At 39.9% G+C, this 18180-nt stretch overlaps 1 protein-coding gene across 10 annotated transcripts in view; it reads left to right on the top strand.

The window, feature by feature from the left end:
* The window catches only part of BCLAF3 (BCLAF1 and THRAP3 family member 3), a 67203-nt gene extending 49747 nt beyond the window's left edge, over positions 1-17456 (top strand). For 9 of the 10 annotated variants that reach the window (XM_068533981.1, XM_068533977.1, XM_068533971.1 and 6 more), the window contains 4 exons: positions 971-1085; positions 3812-3910; positions 7476-7631; positions 16680-17456. In XM_068533981.1, coding sequence (XP_068390082.1) covers positions 971-1085; positions 3812-3910; positions 7476-7631; positions 16680-16709 — 400 coding nt within the window. In that variant the 3' untranslated portion in view covers positions 16710-17456. The remainder of the gene's footprint in view (positions 1-970; positions 1086-3811; positions 3911-7475; positions 7632-16679) is intronic. The other variant, XM_068533980.1, reaches the window with a different exon arrangement.
* Positions 17457-18180: the final 724 nt, after the last annotated feature.

Raw genomic sequence — 18180 nt, 5'->3', positions numbered from 1 at the left:
CTTGAGGTTGATCTGAGTTGGAAGGAAATTACAGCAGAAGGCACCCGATGGGCCAGTGCGTGGAGGCAGGTGAGGTTGTGGTGTGTGCCGAGAGCTGCATGGAGCTGATGTTCCTGCAGCTCGGTGTGGGTGTTGCAGAGATTGGGATGGAGCAGCCGGCAAGGCTGCAAGGGCGTGCGCCGGAAGAGTCTTGGGGGCCAGTGAGGAGGAGTGTGGATTTTGTCCCCATGTCACTGGGGGTCCTGTGGGAGGAGTGTAGCAGGGCCGAGGCCGTGAGCCGTTTGTTCGCCACAGAGCAGGAAGGGTCTGAGGACCACTGTGGGAGAGGTGGGATGTGACAGGGAGAGGACCCCCCCCCCAAGGGCTGTGGGAATGAGGCCCCGGGGTTAGAGGAGAAAGAAGCCCAGGGAAGGAGCTCCCTCCCAGGTAGGGCTGGCCAGGAATAGCCCTTGGTGGCCTCTGGGCCTCACTACAACAGGAGAGGGGAGCCAGCAGTATCAGAGGCCCCAGCTCTGCCAGTGAGCAGGCCTGAGCCGCTCACCCGCCTCTTCTCTGGAGCTTTCACCACTGAGTCTCTTGGCAAGGGGGGCTGTCCCGTGCTGCCAAAGGCTCAAGAGCCGTGACTATCTTCCCTCAGGAAACATATGCTCTACATATGTATGGTTTCGGGGGTTACAGCCCTAGGAAGCCTGTCCTTGGACTCCAGATTAAGAACCCTGGTCCTAGGAATATGGTTTTCCCCCTATCGCTAACTGCCAACTTGGCTAAATAATGTTTTTTGATAAATGAGAGTTTTAGCCCTGGTAAATATTATTTGTAATTTTAGTAGTGATAGATCATTGAGATTTTTTTTTTTACTGTTGCGCTGCTTTAATTGTTTCCAAAGGGTGTAATTTGATTTCTCTTGTTTATTTGTTGGATAAATGTAAACTAATAAAAGATTCTTATTTTCTCTCTTTCATTTTATTAGGAGCGATCAGCATTCCAGTTTTTCAAGGTTGAAGAATACCCACGTTGATGGATTCCAAAAACCTACATGTTTGGTAAAATCAAATTTTAGAAAATTTATTCAGAAACCTTACTTGGTAAGATTGCAGTTCCAACTTTTTTATTTTTGTATGTTCCATTTCCCTTCTCACATGGATCTATAGGTACAGGGATCACCAATATTTTTCATAATGTTTGTAACTGTTCATTAAGTAAGTGTTATGATTCTGTTTTTCAGTGTTAAGATTCTTTTGAGGCTTATAGTTATTATGACCAAAGAAATGATCATCTCATTTGATTTATCAGGATTTTATTGCACTTATTATAGTACTAGCTTTCTTAAGTTTTTTTGAAACAACTTTATTAAGGTATATTTTACATAGCATAAAATTCACCCATGTAAGGTGTACAATTTAATGATTTTTTTGTAAATTTACCAAGATGTGTAACCATCACCATAATCCAGTTTTAGGACATTTTCGTGACCCCTATTAGAACCCTCAGGCCTATTTATTTATTCCGTGTTCCCACCCACAGCTAACAGCTAATCTACTTTCTGTTTCTAAAGATTTGCCTTTTCATAGGGCAGTTCACAGAGTGGCAGCTGGCTTCCATAAGAGCAAGCAAGTGACAGCTAGAAAGATGGAAGCCAGAGTCGATTTGTAACCTAATCTCAGAAGTGACATCCATACTTCGACCATACTCCATTTGTAAGAAGCAAGTCACTAGATACAGACCACACTCAAAGGAAGGGAATAGCGTAAGGGCCTGGATACTGGAAGGTGGGGATGATTGGGAGTCTGGTCAGAAGCCGCCTGGTACAGTCTTCCCACTGGCCCCCAGTGATTCACATCCCTTCATGTGCAAAATACACCCCCTCCCTCTCAAGGTCCCCCAAAGTCTCATCTCATTACATGTGTCTTTATGCACTTATTCAAATGTATAGACTTAGCATAAACTCAAGATGACTACTAGGAAAAGGGTTTTATATGACTTTTCTTAAACTGGGGAGAGAAATAAAGGTGTGAAAGAGGAAGATTTGTGAGAAGTACAGACTCCATAGCAAATGGAATAAATAGAAGGTTATAAGACTATTCATTTTGGAGAAAGAAACCGTCTTCAAACTGGGCCCCATCGGGCTTCCCTGGTGGCGCAGTGGTTAAGAATCTGCCTGCCGATGCAGGGCACATGGGTTCAAGCCCTGGTCCGGGAAGATCCTACATGCCGCGGAGCAACTAAGCCCGTGCGCCACAACTACTGAGCCTGCACTCTAGAGCCCGTGAGCCACAACTACTGAGCCCACGTGCCACAACTACTGAAGCCCACGTGCCTAGAGCCTGTGCTCCGCAACAAGAGAAGCCACCACAATGAGAAGCCCGCGCACCTCAACAAAGAGTAGCCCCCCCTCGCCGCAGCTACAGAAAGCCCGCATGCAGCAACGAACGCCCAACGCAGCCCAAAATAAATAAAAATAAAAATAATTAAAAAACCAAAGGAAGCAACCACCACCTTTAGGGAAGAAAGCGTAGAGCTCTAGAAGCTTAGAGAAAGGCCGCTGTGAGCTGGGTGTGGACCTCCGAGGAGTGGGGGCTGCCCAGCTGGAGCTGGCTGTGTCAAAACAACAACAAACAAACTGGAGGCTGAACCAAAGGACCACTGCCAGGATGAAAAGCAGAACAACAAGCGTACAGGAAGGAGCAACCCCGCCTCCTCTCTTCCAGCCTTCCAGTCTCCCTCCAGTGTCCCTGTGGGCGGGATCTAAGTGGGAGCTGGCTTCAAGGACTGACTCCCAGTCCAAACCCCAAGTCGAGTATAGAGTGTGAGTTGGGAGTCTGAGACAAAGCTTAGGTACTAAGCTGCACACATCCCATCGGGGTGCACTGGTAAATGGAATAGACAGAGCAGCCCCCAGGAGCCCACCACCAATGATCCCGTCCCCTCACCTGATGATGAAGTGTGACCCATATTAATGCTGACTGAAAAGATGCTTCCTATTTGATCAAATGGCTTCCTGAATGGAGGAAAATCAGCCTGCGTGGATGCCCACAACGTGTAAATATTGTACCAAGAATGTTATCATATGCATACTAACATTTAATCTTCACAGAATAGTCAGTTCTGCTAGAACGCAACATAGGCATTCTTAAAAAAAACAAAATGGGCCCCATCTTTTCTGCTCCCATCAAAGGTTTCAGGTTCTTTGTAATTACAGTCTTAATACTCTGCCTTCTGACACTTTCCTAGTCATGGCAGGAGCATCTACTCAAAGCAGGTACCTGATTCAGCAGCACCTGCCTCCTATAGCATTGAGAATTTGTGTTCTCAGACAGTGGCAACTCTTTAGCAACTCCTAGTAATAATGGGTTTGTTTCTCTTCTGGATGCCTGAATAAATACTAGATTTACAGTCCATTTTCTAAAAGTCACCCATTGTGTTATACAGGAGTATGTATTTCGTATTTCTCACATTCATGAATTAAACCAACCCCTCACAATCTAGCATGGGTTACATGAAGGAAGATGTGTGTATGTTCATACAGCTAAGCTACATGCTACATGTTTTGTGTTCTTAATCCCATGCGTTTAAAACGTGTATTTTTGGGGGACTTCCCTGGTGGTCCAGTGGTTAAGACTCTGTGCTTCCAATGTAGGGGGAGTGGGTTTGATCCCTGGTCGGAGAACTAAGATCCCACATGCCGCACAGTGTGGCCAAAAACAAACAAACAAACAAACAAACAAAAAACATGTATTTTTTGAATGGTAAAATGAACTTTTAAAAATAAAATTTAAAGTATATTAACCATACTAATACTTTTTTCATGCAGAATTATCATACTATGCAGAGAAAAGACGTCATTACTCACAAACCATTTGGAATTGAGGGAAACCATCAAAATACAAGAGGCTTTAGAAGAATTTTTAAGGTAGAGTGTTATTCTCCATCTAATTCTAGCTTTGGGTGTTTGCTTTGAACATAATGTTCTAAGTGTTAGTAAATTAAAAGCTCTTTTTGTTATATTTCAAATAGTAGCTTTAAATTAGTATTTCTGGATTATAGTTAACTGTAATCAGGTTAATGATGACCCCTTTCCTCAGGACTTGATTTTCAAATATTTTTTTTTACCAGTGGAACCCTTTTTCAAATATTACATGGAAACTCAAACGCATAAAGCAGATCCAGATGGAGTGGCTCTAGGTGGAGAGGTGGGCAAGGTCCCAGACCTTCCCTTTAAGCCTGCCTCTTTACCTCTAAGATGTAAGCGCATAGCTATAGAGCCTTCTCCAGGATTCAGTGATTGAAAAACCCTTCCCATAGACACACAACCCTCAGAGGCCTTCTGGATCATCAGAGAAAGACTCTGGTCCAACATGCTTTGTTAAAGCATATTTCATCACATTCTAATTATTTGTACAGCTATGTCTGATGTCAGTGATACTTTTAATCAATGAACATGTTTGTTTTTCCAGAACACTTCATCCCCCAGACATATGGAATAAGAATTATAGTGCAAAGTATTGTGTTTCTCTCTCCTTGCTCTCATAAGCTGAGGTGCTTTTTAAATCCATTTTGACTGAATTTTGTGCTTATGATAGGTCCTTTTTTCATATTTTTCCACTCTACAGTGTCTCTTTCCCCTCCCCCCAAAAAGAAAAGAAAAGAACCTGTTTTGGGGTTTTTTTGTGTTTTTTATTTATTTACTTATTTATTTATTTATTTTTAAACCTATTTATTTATTTATTTATTTATTTATTTATTTATTTATTTGGCTGCTTTGGGTCTTTGTTGCTGCGTGCAGGCTTTCTCTAGTTGCGGCGAGCGGGGGCTACTCTTCACTGCGGTGCACAGGGTGCGCGGGCTTCTCACTGCGGTGTCTTCTCTTGAGAAGCACGGGCTCTAGGCGCACAGGCTCAGTAGTTGTGGCTCCCGGCCTCTAGAGTGCGGGCTCAGTAGTTGTGGCGCACGGGCTTAGTTCCTCCGCGGCATGTGGTATCTTCCTGGACCAGGGCTCGAACGCGTGTCCCCTGCATTGGCAGGCGGATTCTTAACCATTGCACCACCAGGGAAGCCCAAGAACCTGAGTTTTTTTTGGTGAAAGTAGCAGGCAGTCTGGCTAGAGTAGTTAGCTCATTAGGAGGACGTTAGTATGAGCAGAAAGGTAGTATAAATGATCTCCAAACCATAGACTAGGAGTGTACTTGAGTGATCTTCTGTTAATACCTTGGCTTCCTGAGTCAAAATTCTTGATGTCAAAAGATTTTTTTCAGGGAATTCCCTGGCCGTCTAGTGGTTAGGACTCCACCCTTTCACCGTGAGGGCCCGGGTTCAATCCCTGGTCAGGGAACTAAGATCCCACAAGCTGCGCGGTGGGGCCAAAAAAAAAAAAAAAAGATTTTGTTTTTTCAGTGGGAGTAACACAATTTGTAGCCATTGCATAGATAACATTTTTAGCCAGTGGTTCGTGTACCTAAAAGCATGTGTGACATTAGGTTTTCAAAAATAGCTAGGGCCATAGACTGTATAAACATGTTTGGGGACTTCCCTGGTGGTCCAGTGGGTAAGACTCCGCACTCCCAATGCACGGGGCCCGGGTTCGATCCCTGGTCTGGGAACTAGATCCCACATGCATGCCACAACTAAGAAGTCTGCATGCCGCAACTAAAACATGCCACAACAAAGATCCCACGTGTTGCAACTAAGACCCGGCGCAGCCAAATAAATAAATATTTTTTTAAAAAACATGTTTTATACCATCTTTTAATCTCTTAAGTAATGAGGCATAAAATCAACTAAAAATGTAACGTCTGTATAACTTAGAGACAGTGTAGGTGGGCATTCAGATTTAAGTGTTTCCTACATGTTGCACTTCTCATTGGTCAGATATAGTCAATTGTAGTAATTTTTCTAAGACTGTTATAAGATCTATTTCCTGTTACCCATTCTCCTTAAGGGAAAGGTCTTTAACATTAACTTATTTAAAAAATGTTCAAAATATGTGCATTAACCTTTCCTCTTGACCAATCATTTAAAGCTGTGTAATGTTATATGGTTGTTTCAAAATTCACAATTCTTTATAGTAAAGCAGGGGGAAGAAATAATCCTTCCTAAGAAAAGGAGCTCTTTCATTAAAATTTACTTTTTACATAAATTGTACTAATTCAAAGCCAGATAGTAATCACCTTATTAGATATGTAAAAATGGGCAATGTAAATCTCAAGATTAGCCCTGATGTATCAAGTTGGTGCAGATAGTTTTAACAAAATTATAGTGTCTCATTATAATTCTGTTTTACCTGAAATTGTTTGTAGTCTTAAGAAAATAATTGGAAAATAGGCCTGGCATAAATACTTTTTAATAAACTTTTGTGTGTCATTATGCATAACATGCCCATTTGTTAAATCATTGTGGAAAGAAGAATCTACTTAATTTTTATAATTACTCCTTTGTAAGATACCATTTGTACATGTCCCACATGGGACACACACAAATATTCATTGTCCTCTATGTCTATTGTAATATTGGGCAGTATGCAGGTCAGGAAATGTCTTGTTACGTATAGCTCTTATCTTGAAAATATGTGCTGTAGTGGGATTTTTATGGTAAAGAAAGACTGACTCAAAAGTACTGACAAGAGGGACATCCCTGGTGGTCCAGTGGCTAAGACTCCATGCTCCCAATGCAGGGGGCCAGGTTCGGTCCTTGGTCAGGGAACTAGATCCTACATGCCACAAGTAAGATCTGGCACAGCCAAATAAATAAATAAATATTAAAAAAAAAAAAAGGTACTGGCAAGAGTAAAGTTAAGAGAGTTTTTGATTCTTTTCTTCAATTTTTTAAATTTATTTGGCTGTGTCGGGTCTTAGTTGCAGCATGCGGGATCTTTCATTGCAGCACACGGGCTCTTCATTGTGGTGCATGGGCTTCTCTCTAGTTGTGGAGCGTGGGCTCTAGAGCGCAGGCTCAGTAGTTGCAGCACGTGGGCTTGGTTGCCCCACGGCATGTGGGATCCTAGTTCCCCAACCAGGGATCGAACCCTAGTCCCCTGCATTGGAAGGTGGATTCTTAACCACTGGACCACGAGGGAAGTCCCAAGAGAGTTTTTGATTCTTAAATAGATGTTGATACTTAATGTCTTCCCCCACCCAGTTGGGATTTGATATACTTCACTATGAATCAGAAGGATAATTCTGAGGTTTTTAAAGTTGTCTTTTTCTTAGTATGATAAATTTCAAGAATTTCAAAATTTAACTTAATAGTTTTAAAAATTCATTTATATAAAATATTTTTAAGTTATTATTATACAAAATGAACTAGGAAGCTAGTTTGAGGAAAACATGCTTTATTACCATCATTAACCTTTTCCCTTTAAATATCTGTAGTACCTAGAATTAAGGGCAGCTCTAAGTTCCAGACCTTTTCCCCTTTCTTATACTAATAAAATAGACTTGGAAGCTATAGTTTTAACATTTAATTTTTTTTTTCCTTTACAGACCAACCTTAGAGGTGGCACATTTCAGCCCCAGTATAAATCAGGCCTAGTACAGAAGAGCTTGTGCATTCAGGCTAAATATCAGCGTTTACGGTTTGCTGGTCCAAGCGGATTTATCACTAATAAATTCAGAGAAAGATTACTGAGGAAAAAAAAGGTTAGTTGGATTATGATCATTTAAAAATGTTGACTGACTTTTGAACTCCTAAAGTATCTATGTTTAATAGATAAATTCAGTTTGTAATGTAATTTTGACCTAAGAAACAACCTAGATATCAGTGTTCTTATTGCATGATAATTGAAGAATGCCTTAGCTATTATACCTCAAATACTTTGAATATGCTAGCTGTTTGAACTTTTTACTTTAGAATTTCTGTTGTATGGTTAATCTTTGAAATGGAAAATCAGGTAAAGACTTTTAGCTGATATATTTTAGCCTGATACAATGTGAATTTTCTAGGTACCAAAAAATATTGAACTGACTACATAAAAAGGGTACATAATTACAAAATACACTAACTTTTCTTTTTTTCCCATTCATTTATGTTTTTTAATTGTGATAAAATATATATACCATAAAATTTGCCATTTTAACCACCTTTATACAATTCAGTGGCATTAATTACATTCACAGTGCTGTGCAACCGTCACTACTATATGCTAACTCTAACTATTAATAAAAAGTTTCATTACTTGATCATTTGGATTGCATGCTCTTTTAGTTGTGGGTTGATTTTATTTAAATTCACCATGTTGGTATTTGAAAATGCAGCATAAATATCATATAAAAATAACGTCTGCAAATTATATTTTAAATGAGAACAATAGCATTACATTTGTTGAGGCATGTTTGTCAATTTTTGACTCATTTTTGTTAATAATTTGGGGCTAATATTTTCTTCTGAGTAGATGATGTATATCTAGTGTTGCTATCAAATAATCTAATTGTGGTTTTATACATTTGCTAACCTTCAGTGTTCCCATAAATATTCATGCTTGTGAAGACTTTACACTGAGCTTACTTAGTGATTTTAGTAAAACTTATTTTTCAAAAGATGGACCAGTAGAATGGAGTTGACAACTGATTTTTTGTTGAAGTCTTAGTGTTGAATAGAATATCTTCTCTAACTTCTCCCACCCCTCAATTTTAACTGAGTGCCTTAAAAGAGGTTTTCAGTTTCACTGTGTATATCACTTCTGGTGTTAGGAAAGCTATCTCTTGTTTAAAAACATGAATGTAACTGGAGTCATTTTCCCCTCTCATACACCTCCCTATGTTGGACCAAGGTGCTGCTTCTCTTCCTGTCTCATGTGGCAAGTTTCTTTGCAGCAGATCTTCTAGGCATTCATCCCCAGTCACAGGTGGCAGCCCGGCTGTTCTCAAGGAAGCTGGTCATTGATCCCCACTTGAGGAGGAAGGGTGAGGCAAGCCTTTTCCTCAATTGCGAGGTTGGGTTTCAGGTACATATTGTGTGTTTTTCTTCTGTTAGCTCTGTGCTGAACTTTGATTGTTAGCTTCATTTAGCTCCATTTTTACCTCTCTTCTTTAGATGATTTGGGGCTCCTGAGTGCCTACTTGACTGTCTGCCTCAGCCTGCAGTTTCTATATGCTCATTGAACTTGCTCCATTTCCTCATCCTTTTCTTTGCCTCAGCTTGCCCCATTCCTCCTGGCTGCCCAGTTCTTCCAGACCACATTGCCCGCCAGCCTCACTTAACAACCAGTAGAAACCAGACATCAAGCCTTCATCGTAGGACATAACAAGTGTGTCCTAGGAAGAGCCACAACCTGCCATGGGTCTCCAGGCTTTAGGGCCTAGGCTTTTTGTATCTAGAATGTAGCAGTTGCAGTTAGGGTCCTGGGCAGATCACAGCCTCGCCTTCCTCTTGCCTTTTGCTGCCAACTGAGAGCTTTAGAAGTCATCGCCACACACTAGAGTTTTAAAGAACCAGTGTCTACTACCCTTTTTCTTGGGTCTACCATTCTGGATGCTGCTTCATAGATGTTCATGTTGTAGCTAGTTTGACATGAGCTTTTCCAGCCTGGCTGCTGTCAGTACCTGCAAGCAAGGCATAGCCAGGCTTTGTATAGATTTGTGTTTGAACTAGGCCCACCTCTATGAGCATGGCATGAAATCAGGCACCCTACTATTAGCACCCTTCTGAACAGTTGGGCTCCACACTCTCCTAACCTTTAGGGAAAGGAATGAGGCATCACATCTGCTCTGTTTCTGCCAAGGTCTGAACTAAGGTACTTTTTTTTTCTTATTAGTTATCTATTTTATACATATTAGTGTATCCATGTCAATCCCAGTCTCCCAGTTCATCCCCCCACCAGCACTTTCCCCCCTTGGTGTCCATACGTTTGTTCTCTACATCTGTGTCTCTATTTCTGCCCTGCAAACCGTGAACTAAGGTACTTACGGCTTACTTGGCCTTAGAGCTGTCCTAGTAGTATTGTGCTACCCTGGAATCCCATTCCATATGTACAGACTGACAATTTAGACCTATTACTCCATTTTACCTTGGCTTTCATGCCCTAAAGAAAAGCGGTGAAGGCCTGGAATCTTTGGTTTCTTCCAGTGGTGCTTCATCCCAAGCTTTAGCTTTGGGGGGGAACTTTTAAGGTCCTGCCCTGGAGAGAAGTCTTAGTCCAGGCAGCATCTGTACCCTGCTTTGGCTTTTTGTCCTACTAAGGAGTTCATTGTTTTCATTATTAGACCACCAGCTAGGTTAAGGATGCATGGTTAATTAATTAATCTAGGTGTCCTGGAACTTCTTGAACCTGAAATTAGATATGAACCTATGTATTTCCACATGCCTCAAAGTCCAGCAGGAAAATTTAGACTGGTCTTGTCTGGATTCCTCACTCCCCCACCATATTGAAATGTCTGGGCTGATCAGTCATGGCTTGAATTTCTTATAATGTTCATCTATAGTACAGTCTGGTTACTGTGCCATCAGACATGTGCTTCTTGTGTCCAGTGCCAAACAGCTTCCGGGAAGAGTTGGGGAGATCCTAGATGTGCCCCTGACATGTCCTCTTGTCCACTTACCCTAAAACTGAAGTAGCTCCCTAGCTGCCTACAAAGTAGTAAGATTCCCAAGCAGTATTAGTAAAGTACAGAACTAAAATGCTTCCTCCTCATTCATCATGCACTTGTCATATTAACCCCATTCTGGCACCCAAATTCCATTTTATTATGTTTCCTTTCTCTTGGATTCTGTGCTTGGGGTGGAAGATGAGGAGATGGGAGAAATGTCTGTTACCCCCTGGAAAGAAGCTTGTCTTTTATCCACTGTCATTCACAAGCACCCCCATGAAATATTCTCTGCTCATCATAGAAAGTTTTCAGAAACTCTTGAGGGTCTGACTATGTACCAGACTAGGATGGAGAACCTATTCAGAATTCATGAAGCCCCCGCTGGGAACATTGCCTCTGAAAAACTTTTAGCAATTGTGTGTTTGGTCAGGAAAACGTGGAGTTCCTCAGCATCCTAGACTCTCCAGTAGTCCCCAGGTACCTGTCAGCTCGGGGCCTGCCAGAGCTCTGCCCCTGGATAGAAAGGGGGAAAGGAGAGAGCAGAAAGATACTGTGAGAAGGAAGTTAGAGACCGGGATTCATGGCTTTTGGGGTTGAAAAAAACCATGAAAGTCATGGGGTACAAAGACAGAACAGGAACCCAGATCAGATGAATCAGCAAGCACCTGTTATACTGCTGCTGTGTCCCTCGAGCTGAAGGATGCTGGGGCACAAAAGAAGTGATTATTGTGATGGTTGCACAACTCTGTGAATACACTAAAAACCATTGAGTTGTACACTTTAAATGGGTGAACTGTGTGGTATGTGAGTTATATCTCAGTAAAGCTGTTAAAAATAAAATCGCACTTGCTCTCCTCCCCAGACCACTGATATCTCCTCAGGGTCTGTAGCTCTCACAGCTAGCCAGCCAAGCTAGAAACTTGTCGTACTGACCCTCCCAGTTTTCCTTCTGACTGCGATTGTCCCAGGTGTTCTTATTTATATCACTCATCCATTGCTCCATCCAATTCATTCATTTTAATAGCCGCATATCATTCCACTCTATGGATGTCTTATTTATTTCAGTGCTTTTCAAACCTCTTTTGCTTACATACCCTAAAATTATGAAAAATTATCTACCTCCTTGTACATTTTTAGGTTGGTATCTAATACTTTTTAATCATAAGTTTAACTTGTTATAAAGGGTAGAATTTCTGGCATATTATAAATAGAGAGTCTTAAATAAAACTGTTACATCATTGTTTTAAATCTCTTCGGTGAACCTGCACACCACAGGAATTTGGTAACTAACATCCATTTTTTAAAGTATGCAGACGAGCTGTTTTAACAAGTGGGAAATTTTACATCATTCCTTTTTTTTGCCTTGAATTTGGATTCCATTCTGTTTGCCCCATAGACTTTTATCTTTGAAAGTCTTTTATTGCTCACCAAATCAAATTTGACACATAATATTAATAGATTTCTGTGACTATTAGGTGTTAAATATTTCCTCTGGATTGAATGACCATTACAGTTGATCAAAATAACGTAAATGTATTACAGATTTTGTTAAGTATTGATCAGACAAAAGTTTTATTGGAAATGCATTTCTCTTTTCAATTAGTTCGGGTATTCATAGATAAATATTACTTAGTAGTAGTAGAATAATAGTGTTCAATTATCAATTCCATTTTTTCTTTTTATAAATGTAAGTCCTGAGAAACCTTGTTTATATGATTGTATAGATGGGAATGAAAGAACTTTTATTATAGCAATGCCACTCCATTCTTTGGACTCACTCTGAATTATAGGCCAAAAAGTCACTTAGTGATCTATCCTCAAAAAGTATTTTGAATGTTCTTTTACTGACAGCTTGATTTTGTCCTCCTACAATTAAACGAAAGCAAAGAAATGGAAAGCATCTGACTTGCAGAAGTATGCTATTTATTACTAGCTGCTAGGGTTGGTTCACTTTCTTGGCACCGTCACCAGTATTTCCAATTTCCTCCTCTTTTGGGGGGGGGGGGTCCCCAGGTAATGCAAAGTACTAAGATTCAGGATGAGAAGGTGTATCTTCCTAGTGTAAAAGTGGGAGGTAGGGAATCAGCCTTAACCGATTGTACAGGCAGGTTATTTTGGAAAGCAAACATCGAGAATTTGAAGATCTGGAAATTGATTCCCTCCAAACTGTCTGTACCCACATACTCACTGGAAAGTCTTCATATACCCCTAAGGGTATGTGTAACCCAGTTTGATGATTACTGACTTACTTAACCAAGCGTCTGTTGATGACTACAGGATAGTTTACAGGTTTTCATTATTTCCGTTAAACCACTGTGCCCATTGACATTTTGGTACCTTGCCATAGCTCCCTTTTTACTCATTTTTGTTCTTACCAGAAGTACATGAAAGTGCCTGTTTACCTGCACCCTAGCCAGCACTCCACATTATTAATCTTTATTATCTGTTGTCAGTTTAACAGCAGGAGATAGTTCTCATTTGCCTTTCTTCAATTATTAATGATGCGAACATATTTTTTATATTTTATTTGTCATTTGTATTTCTTCCCTCAATTTCCTTAGTTCTATGTTTTACCAGTGTTTCTGTTGAGGGTTGGTACTTTTTCTTACTGATTTTTAAGAGCTCTTGATTTACTGAGGGTATTAACGTATCATATATTTTGCTCCTATTTATTTCATGTTAGTTGGCTGTTTATGGTGGCTTTTACATTACAGAACTTGTAAATTTTCATGAACCTGTCAAGTTAATCCTATATGGCTTTTAGATTTCCTATCATGTTTATGCTTATAAAAATTCCTTACTGTGTTTCCTTTAAGTGGTTTTATGGTTACTTTTTTCAACATATAAATACTTGTTCCTTTTAGAATTTGTTTTTACGATACAATATAAGGGCAGGATCTGATTTTTTTCCCAGTAGATAGTCAATTTTTCTAACACCGCTTATTGAGTAATTTGTCCTTTCCCCACTGATTGAAAATGCCACCTTTACTGTATGCTACATTCTTAGGTATTCCTGGTCTGTTTGGGGAATCTTCGGAGCCTCTAACTTGCTCCCTTGCCTCCTGTGATTTGCTTAATCCGTCCCTTCACTAGTAACACAGTTATTGTCCCAAAACACAGTCTGAGTCATATCACTCTTGTGCAGACACCTTCCAAGGATTCTGTTGCCTATAAAAAAAAGAGACCAGACTTGTTAGCCAGGTCCAGCCCTAAGCTGCCTTTCTAACCACATTTTTCCATGCACCCTGTTTTTTGGAGCATAATATATGTTTTCATGTATTTTTTAAAAATTTATTTCTTTTATTTTTGGCTGCATTGGGTCTCTGTTGCTACGCGCGCGGGCTTTCTCTAGTTGTGGTGAGCGGGGGCTACTCTTCGTTGCGGTGCATGGGCTTCTCATTGCGGTGGCTTCTCTTGTTGCGGAGCACGGGCTTCAGTAGTTGTGGCACACGGGCTCAGTAGCTGTGGCTTGCAGGGTCTAGAGCGCAGGCTCAGTAGTTGTGGCGCACGGGCTTAGTTGCTCCGCGGCATGTGGGACCTTCCCAGACCAGGGCTCGAACCCATGTCCCCTGCGTTGGCAGGCGGATTCTTAACCACTGTGCCACCAGGGAAGCCCGTTTTCATGTATTTCTGTCTTTGTTCCTGACGTTCTTTCGGCTAGAAATAGCCTCCTGATCCCCATTCTTTTCTTATTAAACCCTGCTTTCCTTCTATGACCCACTGTAAAGCCTTACCAAAGCCCCCTCTTTAGCTCTTGTTTCATTTGGTCTCTAACTGTTGCTGTTTACCTTCCTATTTCCCCAAATAGTCGATCAACTCCTTGAGGACAGAGGGTGCCTCATTAGCGTCATGTCTCCCCCTATTGCCTTTCATATAGTCTGTCTTTAAAAATGCTTGTTGAATGGACTCTAATCTAATCATACACACACACACACACAGCCATAGCTCTAAATAGTTAGTGAACAGCAGCAATTGTGTCAGGGGTCCCCAAGACCACCCCGGGTTCAGTGATTCGCTAGGAGGACTCAGAGGACTCAGCATGTGGTGGCGCTCGTAGCTGTGATGTTCCAGCGGAAGGCTGCACAGCACAATCAGCACAGGGAATTGGCGCACGGGCGAGTCCAGAGGACACCAGGTGCAGGTTTCCAAGAGTCCCCTCCCAGTGGAGTCACACAGGATGTGCCTGAGTCCCCCAGCAACGAGCTGCGACAACACTCGTGAAATGTTGCCAACCAGGGAGGCTCGTTAGAGACTCAGCGCCCAGCACTGGTCACGTAGGCACCCCTTGCCAGGCACATACCACATTCCATACCCAGAGCAAGAAAGCAGGTGTTCAGCATAGACCATGTTGTTTGCACAATTTATGCACTCATCAGTGGTGGGAACCCTCCTGAAATCTAAGTTCTTAGATGCCAGCCAAGGGCCAACCTTATAATCAGGACTTTCAAACGATAGCGGTCAGGTATGCTATATTAACTCTTTTCTGCACAGCCATATTTTTGAAGAGCTTATTTTCACAGATGGTAAGTGCCTAGAGAGAGGTGGAAAGGATCAGTATGTTAGAAATGGTCAGGGAATGTACGCTAAGTACTGTGATTTCTACTCTCTTCACCAAAGAGGTAGGTTCTAAGCTGAGTCATGGAGAGCAGGACTTAGAATGGGCTGCAGCCAAAGATCCATTTTTGGGAGTAGAATGTGGAGTTGGGTAGAGACAGGGGTATGCAGATTATAGAGGACCTCGAAATCTGGGTAGAATATAGAGGATGTGATGTGGTGACAGTAGGACATCTTCCTAGACTGAGAAGGAGAAAGTGGTGTTTGAGGCTGATGGCTGGGTGAGCAGGTTCTGGGAGGAGGCGAGATGCAGGAAGATCAACAAGGAAACAGTTGACTCAAGTGTCAAGTTATGAAAACCTAGAGGAGGGTGATGCTCATATGTCTAGTTCAGCATTCTGCTTAAAATAGGTTTTCAAATAATTGGAAGAATGCAGGGATCAATCCGAGAGATAGTGTAGAAGAAGCCATGTCAAGGGTGAATGTGATTCAGAATAATTCCACATTTTTATAAACAAGATATTTCAGTTGAAAAAGTTTTTCAGAATTATTATAGTTAGCGTTTCCTTTTACAATTGTTAGTAGGCAACAGATATTTTATTTGAAGATTAATGTAAATGATGTTTATATTATATAATGAGTAAAGAAATAGGATACAATGTATTCTGGCTCTGTTTAAAGGAATGATGTTGACAAAAATATATTTGCATGTATTTTGAACATTTCATTAACCAAAATAGAAAGAAGAATTTTCTATCAGTACTGTTTTTGTTTGGAATTAAACGTTTCCATACTAATATAAATGCCAAAAAATAAATCAACTTTTAAATTTCTTTCAGTTTTAATAATGTAAGATCCTAGTAAAAGGTAAGGATATATGTATTAATAAGTTTTTTAATGTCCCAGAAAAACATGTCATTCTACCATTTTTGCTCTTTTATTGGTTGCATGGTCCTATGTCCAGTTTGTGGTTGGTAATTTAACATTTTGCCTAGCATCACAGTATAGAATTCACATTTGTTATTCTTTAATCATAGTCTTATTGTTATTGTGAATTCCTTTTCCTGTGTTTATTGAAGCCATACATCTTCGTACATTGTAGGTAAACCATCCAAAAGCAGGAAAGCTTTTCCCCCTCTAATAGCTTTCTCTGCTGTTACCAGTCATGCTAGAAGAGTCCATATAGTTTTAGAATTAGATACCATATGATGACAAAGATAAAGTACCCATTTGAGGTTGTACGTGTGTCACATCAGGCTCTGTTGTTGAGGGACTAAGGTTTAAGAGTCTTGATTTTTTGTCAGTGATGTCCCCAGTGAAACTTGCCCAAATAGCAGAATTCTGTTTTCATTAACTTACTAATACCAGCCTATCAAGTGCCATATATTTTTTTTGTCCTACTGACTTATCATTTGATATCCTCTTTGATGTGTTTTGTTGTTACTTTGTGTCATTCGGAATCCATATAGCTTTGTGGGGATCTTGAGTGCAAGTGGTAATACATTAATTAAAATATTTTGAAAATTGCAATGTAAACAAAACTCTAGCTCAGATGTTTTAACCAATGCTTCTTTTGAAGTCTGTATTTCTTTTGTTTTCTCTCAATAGGAATATACAAACATTGCCCCAGCAATCTAATCTGGAATTGTTACAAATGGAAATGACACTACAGGATGATATTTGGGAGCATCTTTTTGTCAAGAGTTAGAATTGGCACTAAAGCACTAATACTGTAACTATCTTGATAAAATAACTTTATTTTTCCGTAGTGGAATGCTGCAACTTTTTTACACTTAACAATTGCTTTTAAATTACAGTATTCAATTTAAAAGTTGTATTAACTACAGCTTCTTTTGCAAAAAGTCTCAAAAGGGCATTATTTGTTGATGCATTTTTCTCTGAGCATGGTTTCATAGAGAACTGAGTTATATCCAGACGTTTCTATGTTGAAAGTTTTGCTTATGTAATAAAAACAAAAACAAAAGTACCTGAATTGTATAGTGTCTGTACATGAAAGAACTTTAAACAGTGGCCTTACGTAGCAATTTTTATACCAGATTTTTCTTTTTCTGATGACATTTTGGCTTACAACTTGAAGTTTTCTTAAGCTTCTGAAGATCAAGGTCTATATAATTCATACATTTCATATTATGACATAAGAAGACGTAGGAAAAGGTGCTTCAAATTTTCCATCAGGTAGTTATGAGTGCACTGAATTTTTAGTAATTGGTTTATTCAGTTTTTTTCCACAACTATTTGCTCTTTTCCAACTTCAAAATGCTATTGTGGAAAATACATAAAGATTTTATAATCTGTATTCCATCTTACTTTCCCTCAGGGTAAGCTCATGCATATCATATTTTTAAAGGCTTTTAAAAAAAACTGACAGACAAAATCTCATATTCAGAAATTGTACTTTACTACTACAGCATTACACATTTTGCAAGCACATATTATAAAGTGTTTATTTTCAGTTCAGTTGTATTGAGTACCTACTATGTGTAAGATAACATTGGTAGGGTTTTAAATGATATTTTAGGTCTCAATACCTTATTTCTTTATGTTTTCTGTGTTCTGCTTAATAGTACATATACATTCCCAATTAAACTTTTGTGAAATGTTTAATTGTAATTAAATAAAATACTGTTGCTCCTTCTGCTTGAAGCAGTTACTTGCCAGTTTGTGAGAACATTATTTGAATTTCGTGTGAGAATTACAGCCCTTGGTAGGACCTGTTGATGTTTTAACCACTGTTCTGCACTTACAAAGACAGAACTTTCTGCATCAAAATCTGGTAAGAACTTAACTTTTTCATGACTGGATTATGAAAAATCTTATTGCAAACGTTTAATTTTTTAAACATGCCTTTAAAAGATAGAGTAGCCATTTCCTTAGTGGGTCAGCAGTAAGGGGGCAAGAGTGCTTGATGCATTAAAATCGGGTAATAAATTTAGATGGATGGCCTGTCTTATGCTGTGTACTGTCTCTATAGGTCAGGTTTTTTTTTTTACATTCCACTTATGGCAAGAAAAAAATGCATGCACACAGCAGTATGACAACTTTGTATTGTGTTAAGTACCCATAACATCTGCCTTAAATTTTAAAATAA

This window comes from Eschrichtius robustus, chromosome X (assembly GCF_028021215.1).
Source record: "Eschrichtius robustus isolate mEscRob2 chromosome X, mEscRob2.pri, whole genome shotgun sequence".
Lineage (NCBI taxonomy): Eukaryota > Metazoa > Chordata > Mammalia > Artiodactyla > Eschrichtiidae > Eschrichtius > Eschrichtius robustus.
The sequence above is the reverse complement of the archived record's forward strand: the minus strand, read 5'-3'. Positions and strand labels throughout refer to the sequence as shown.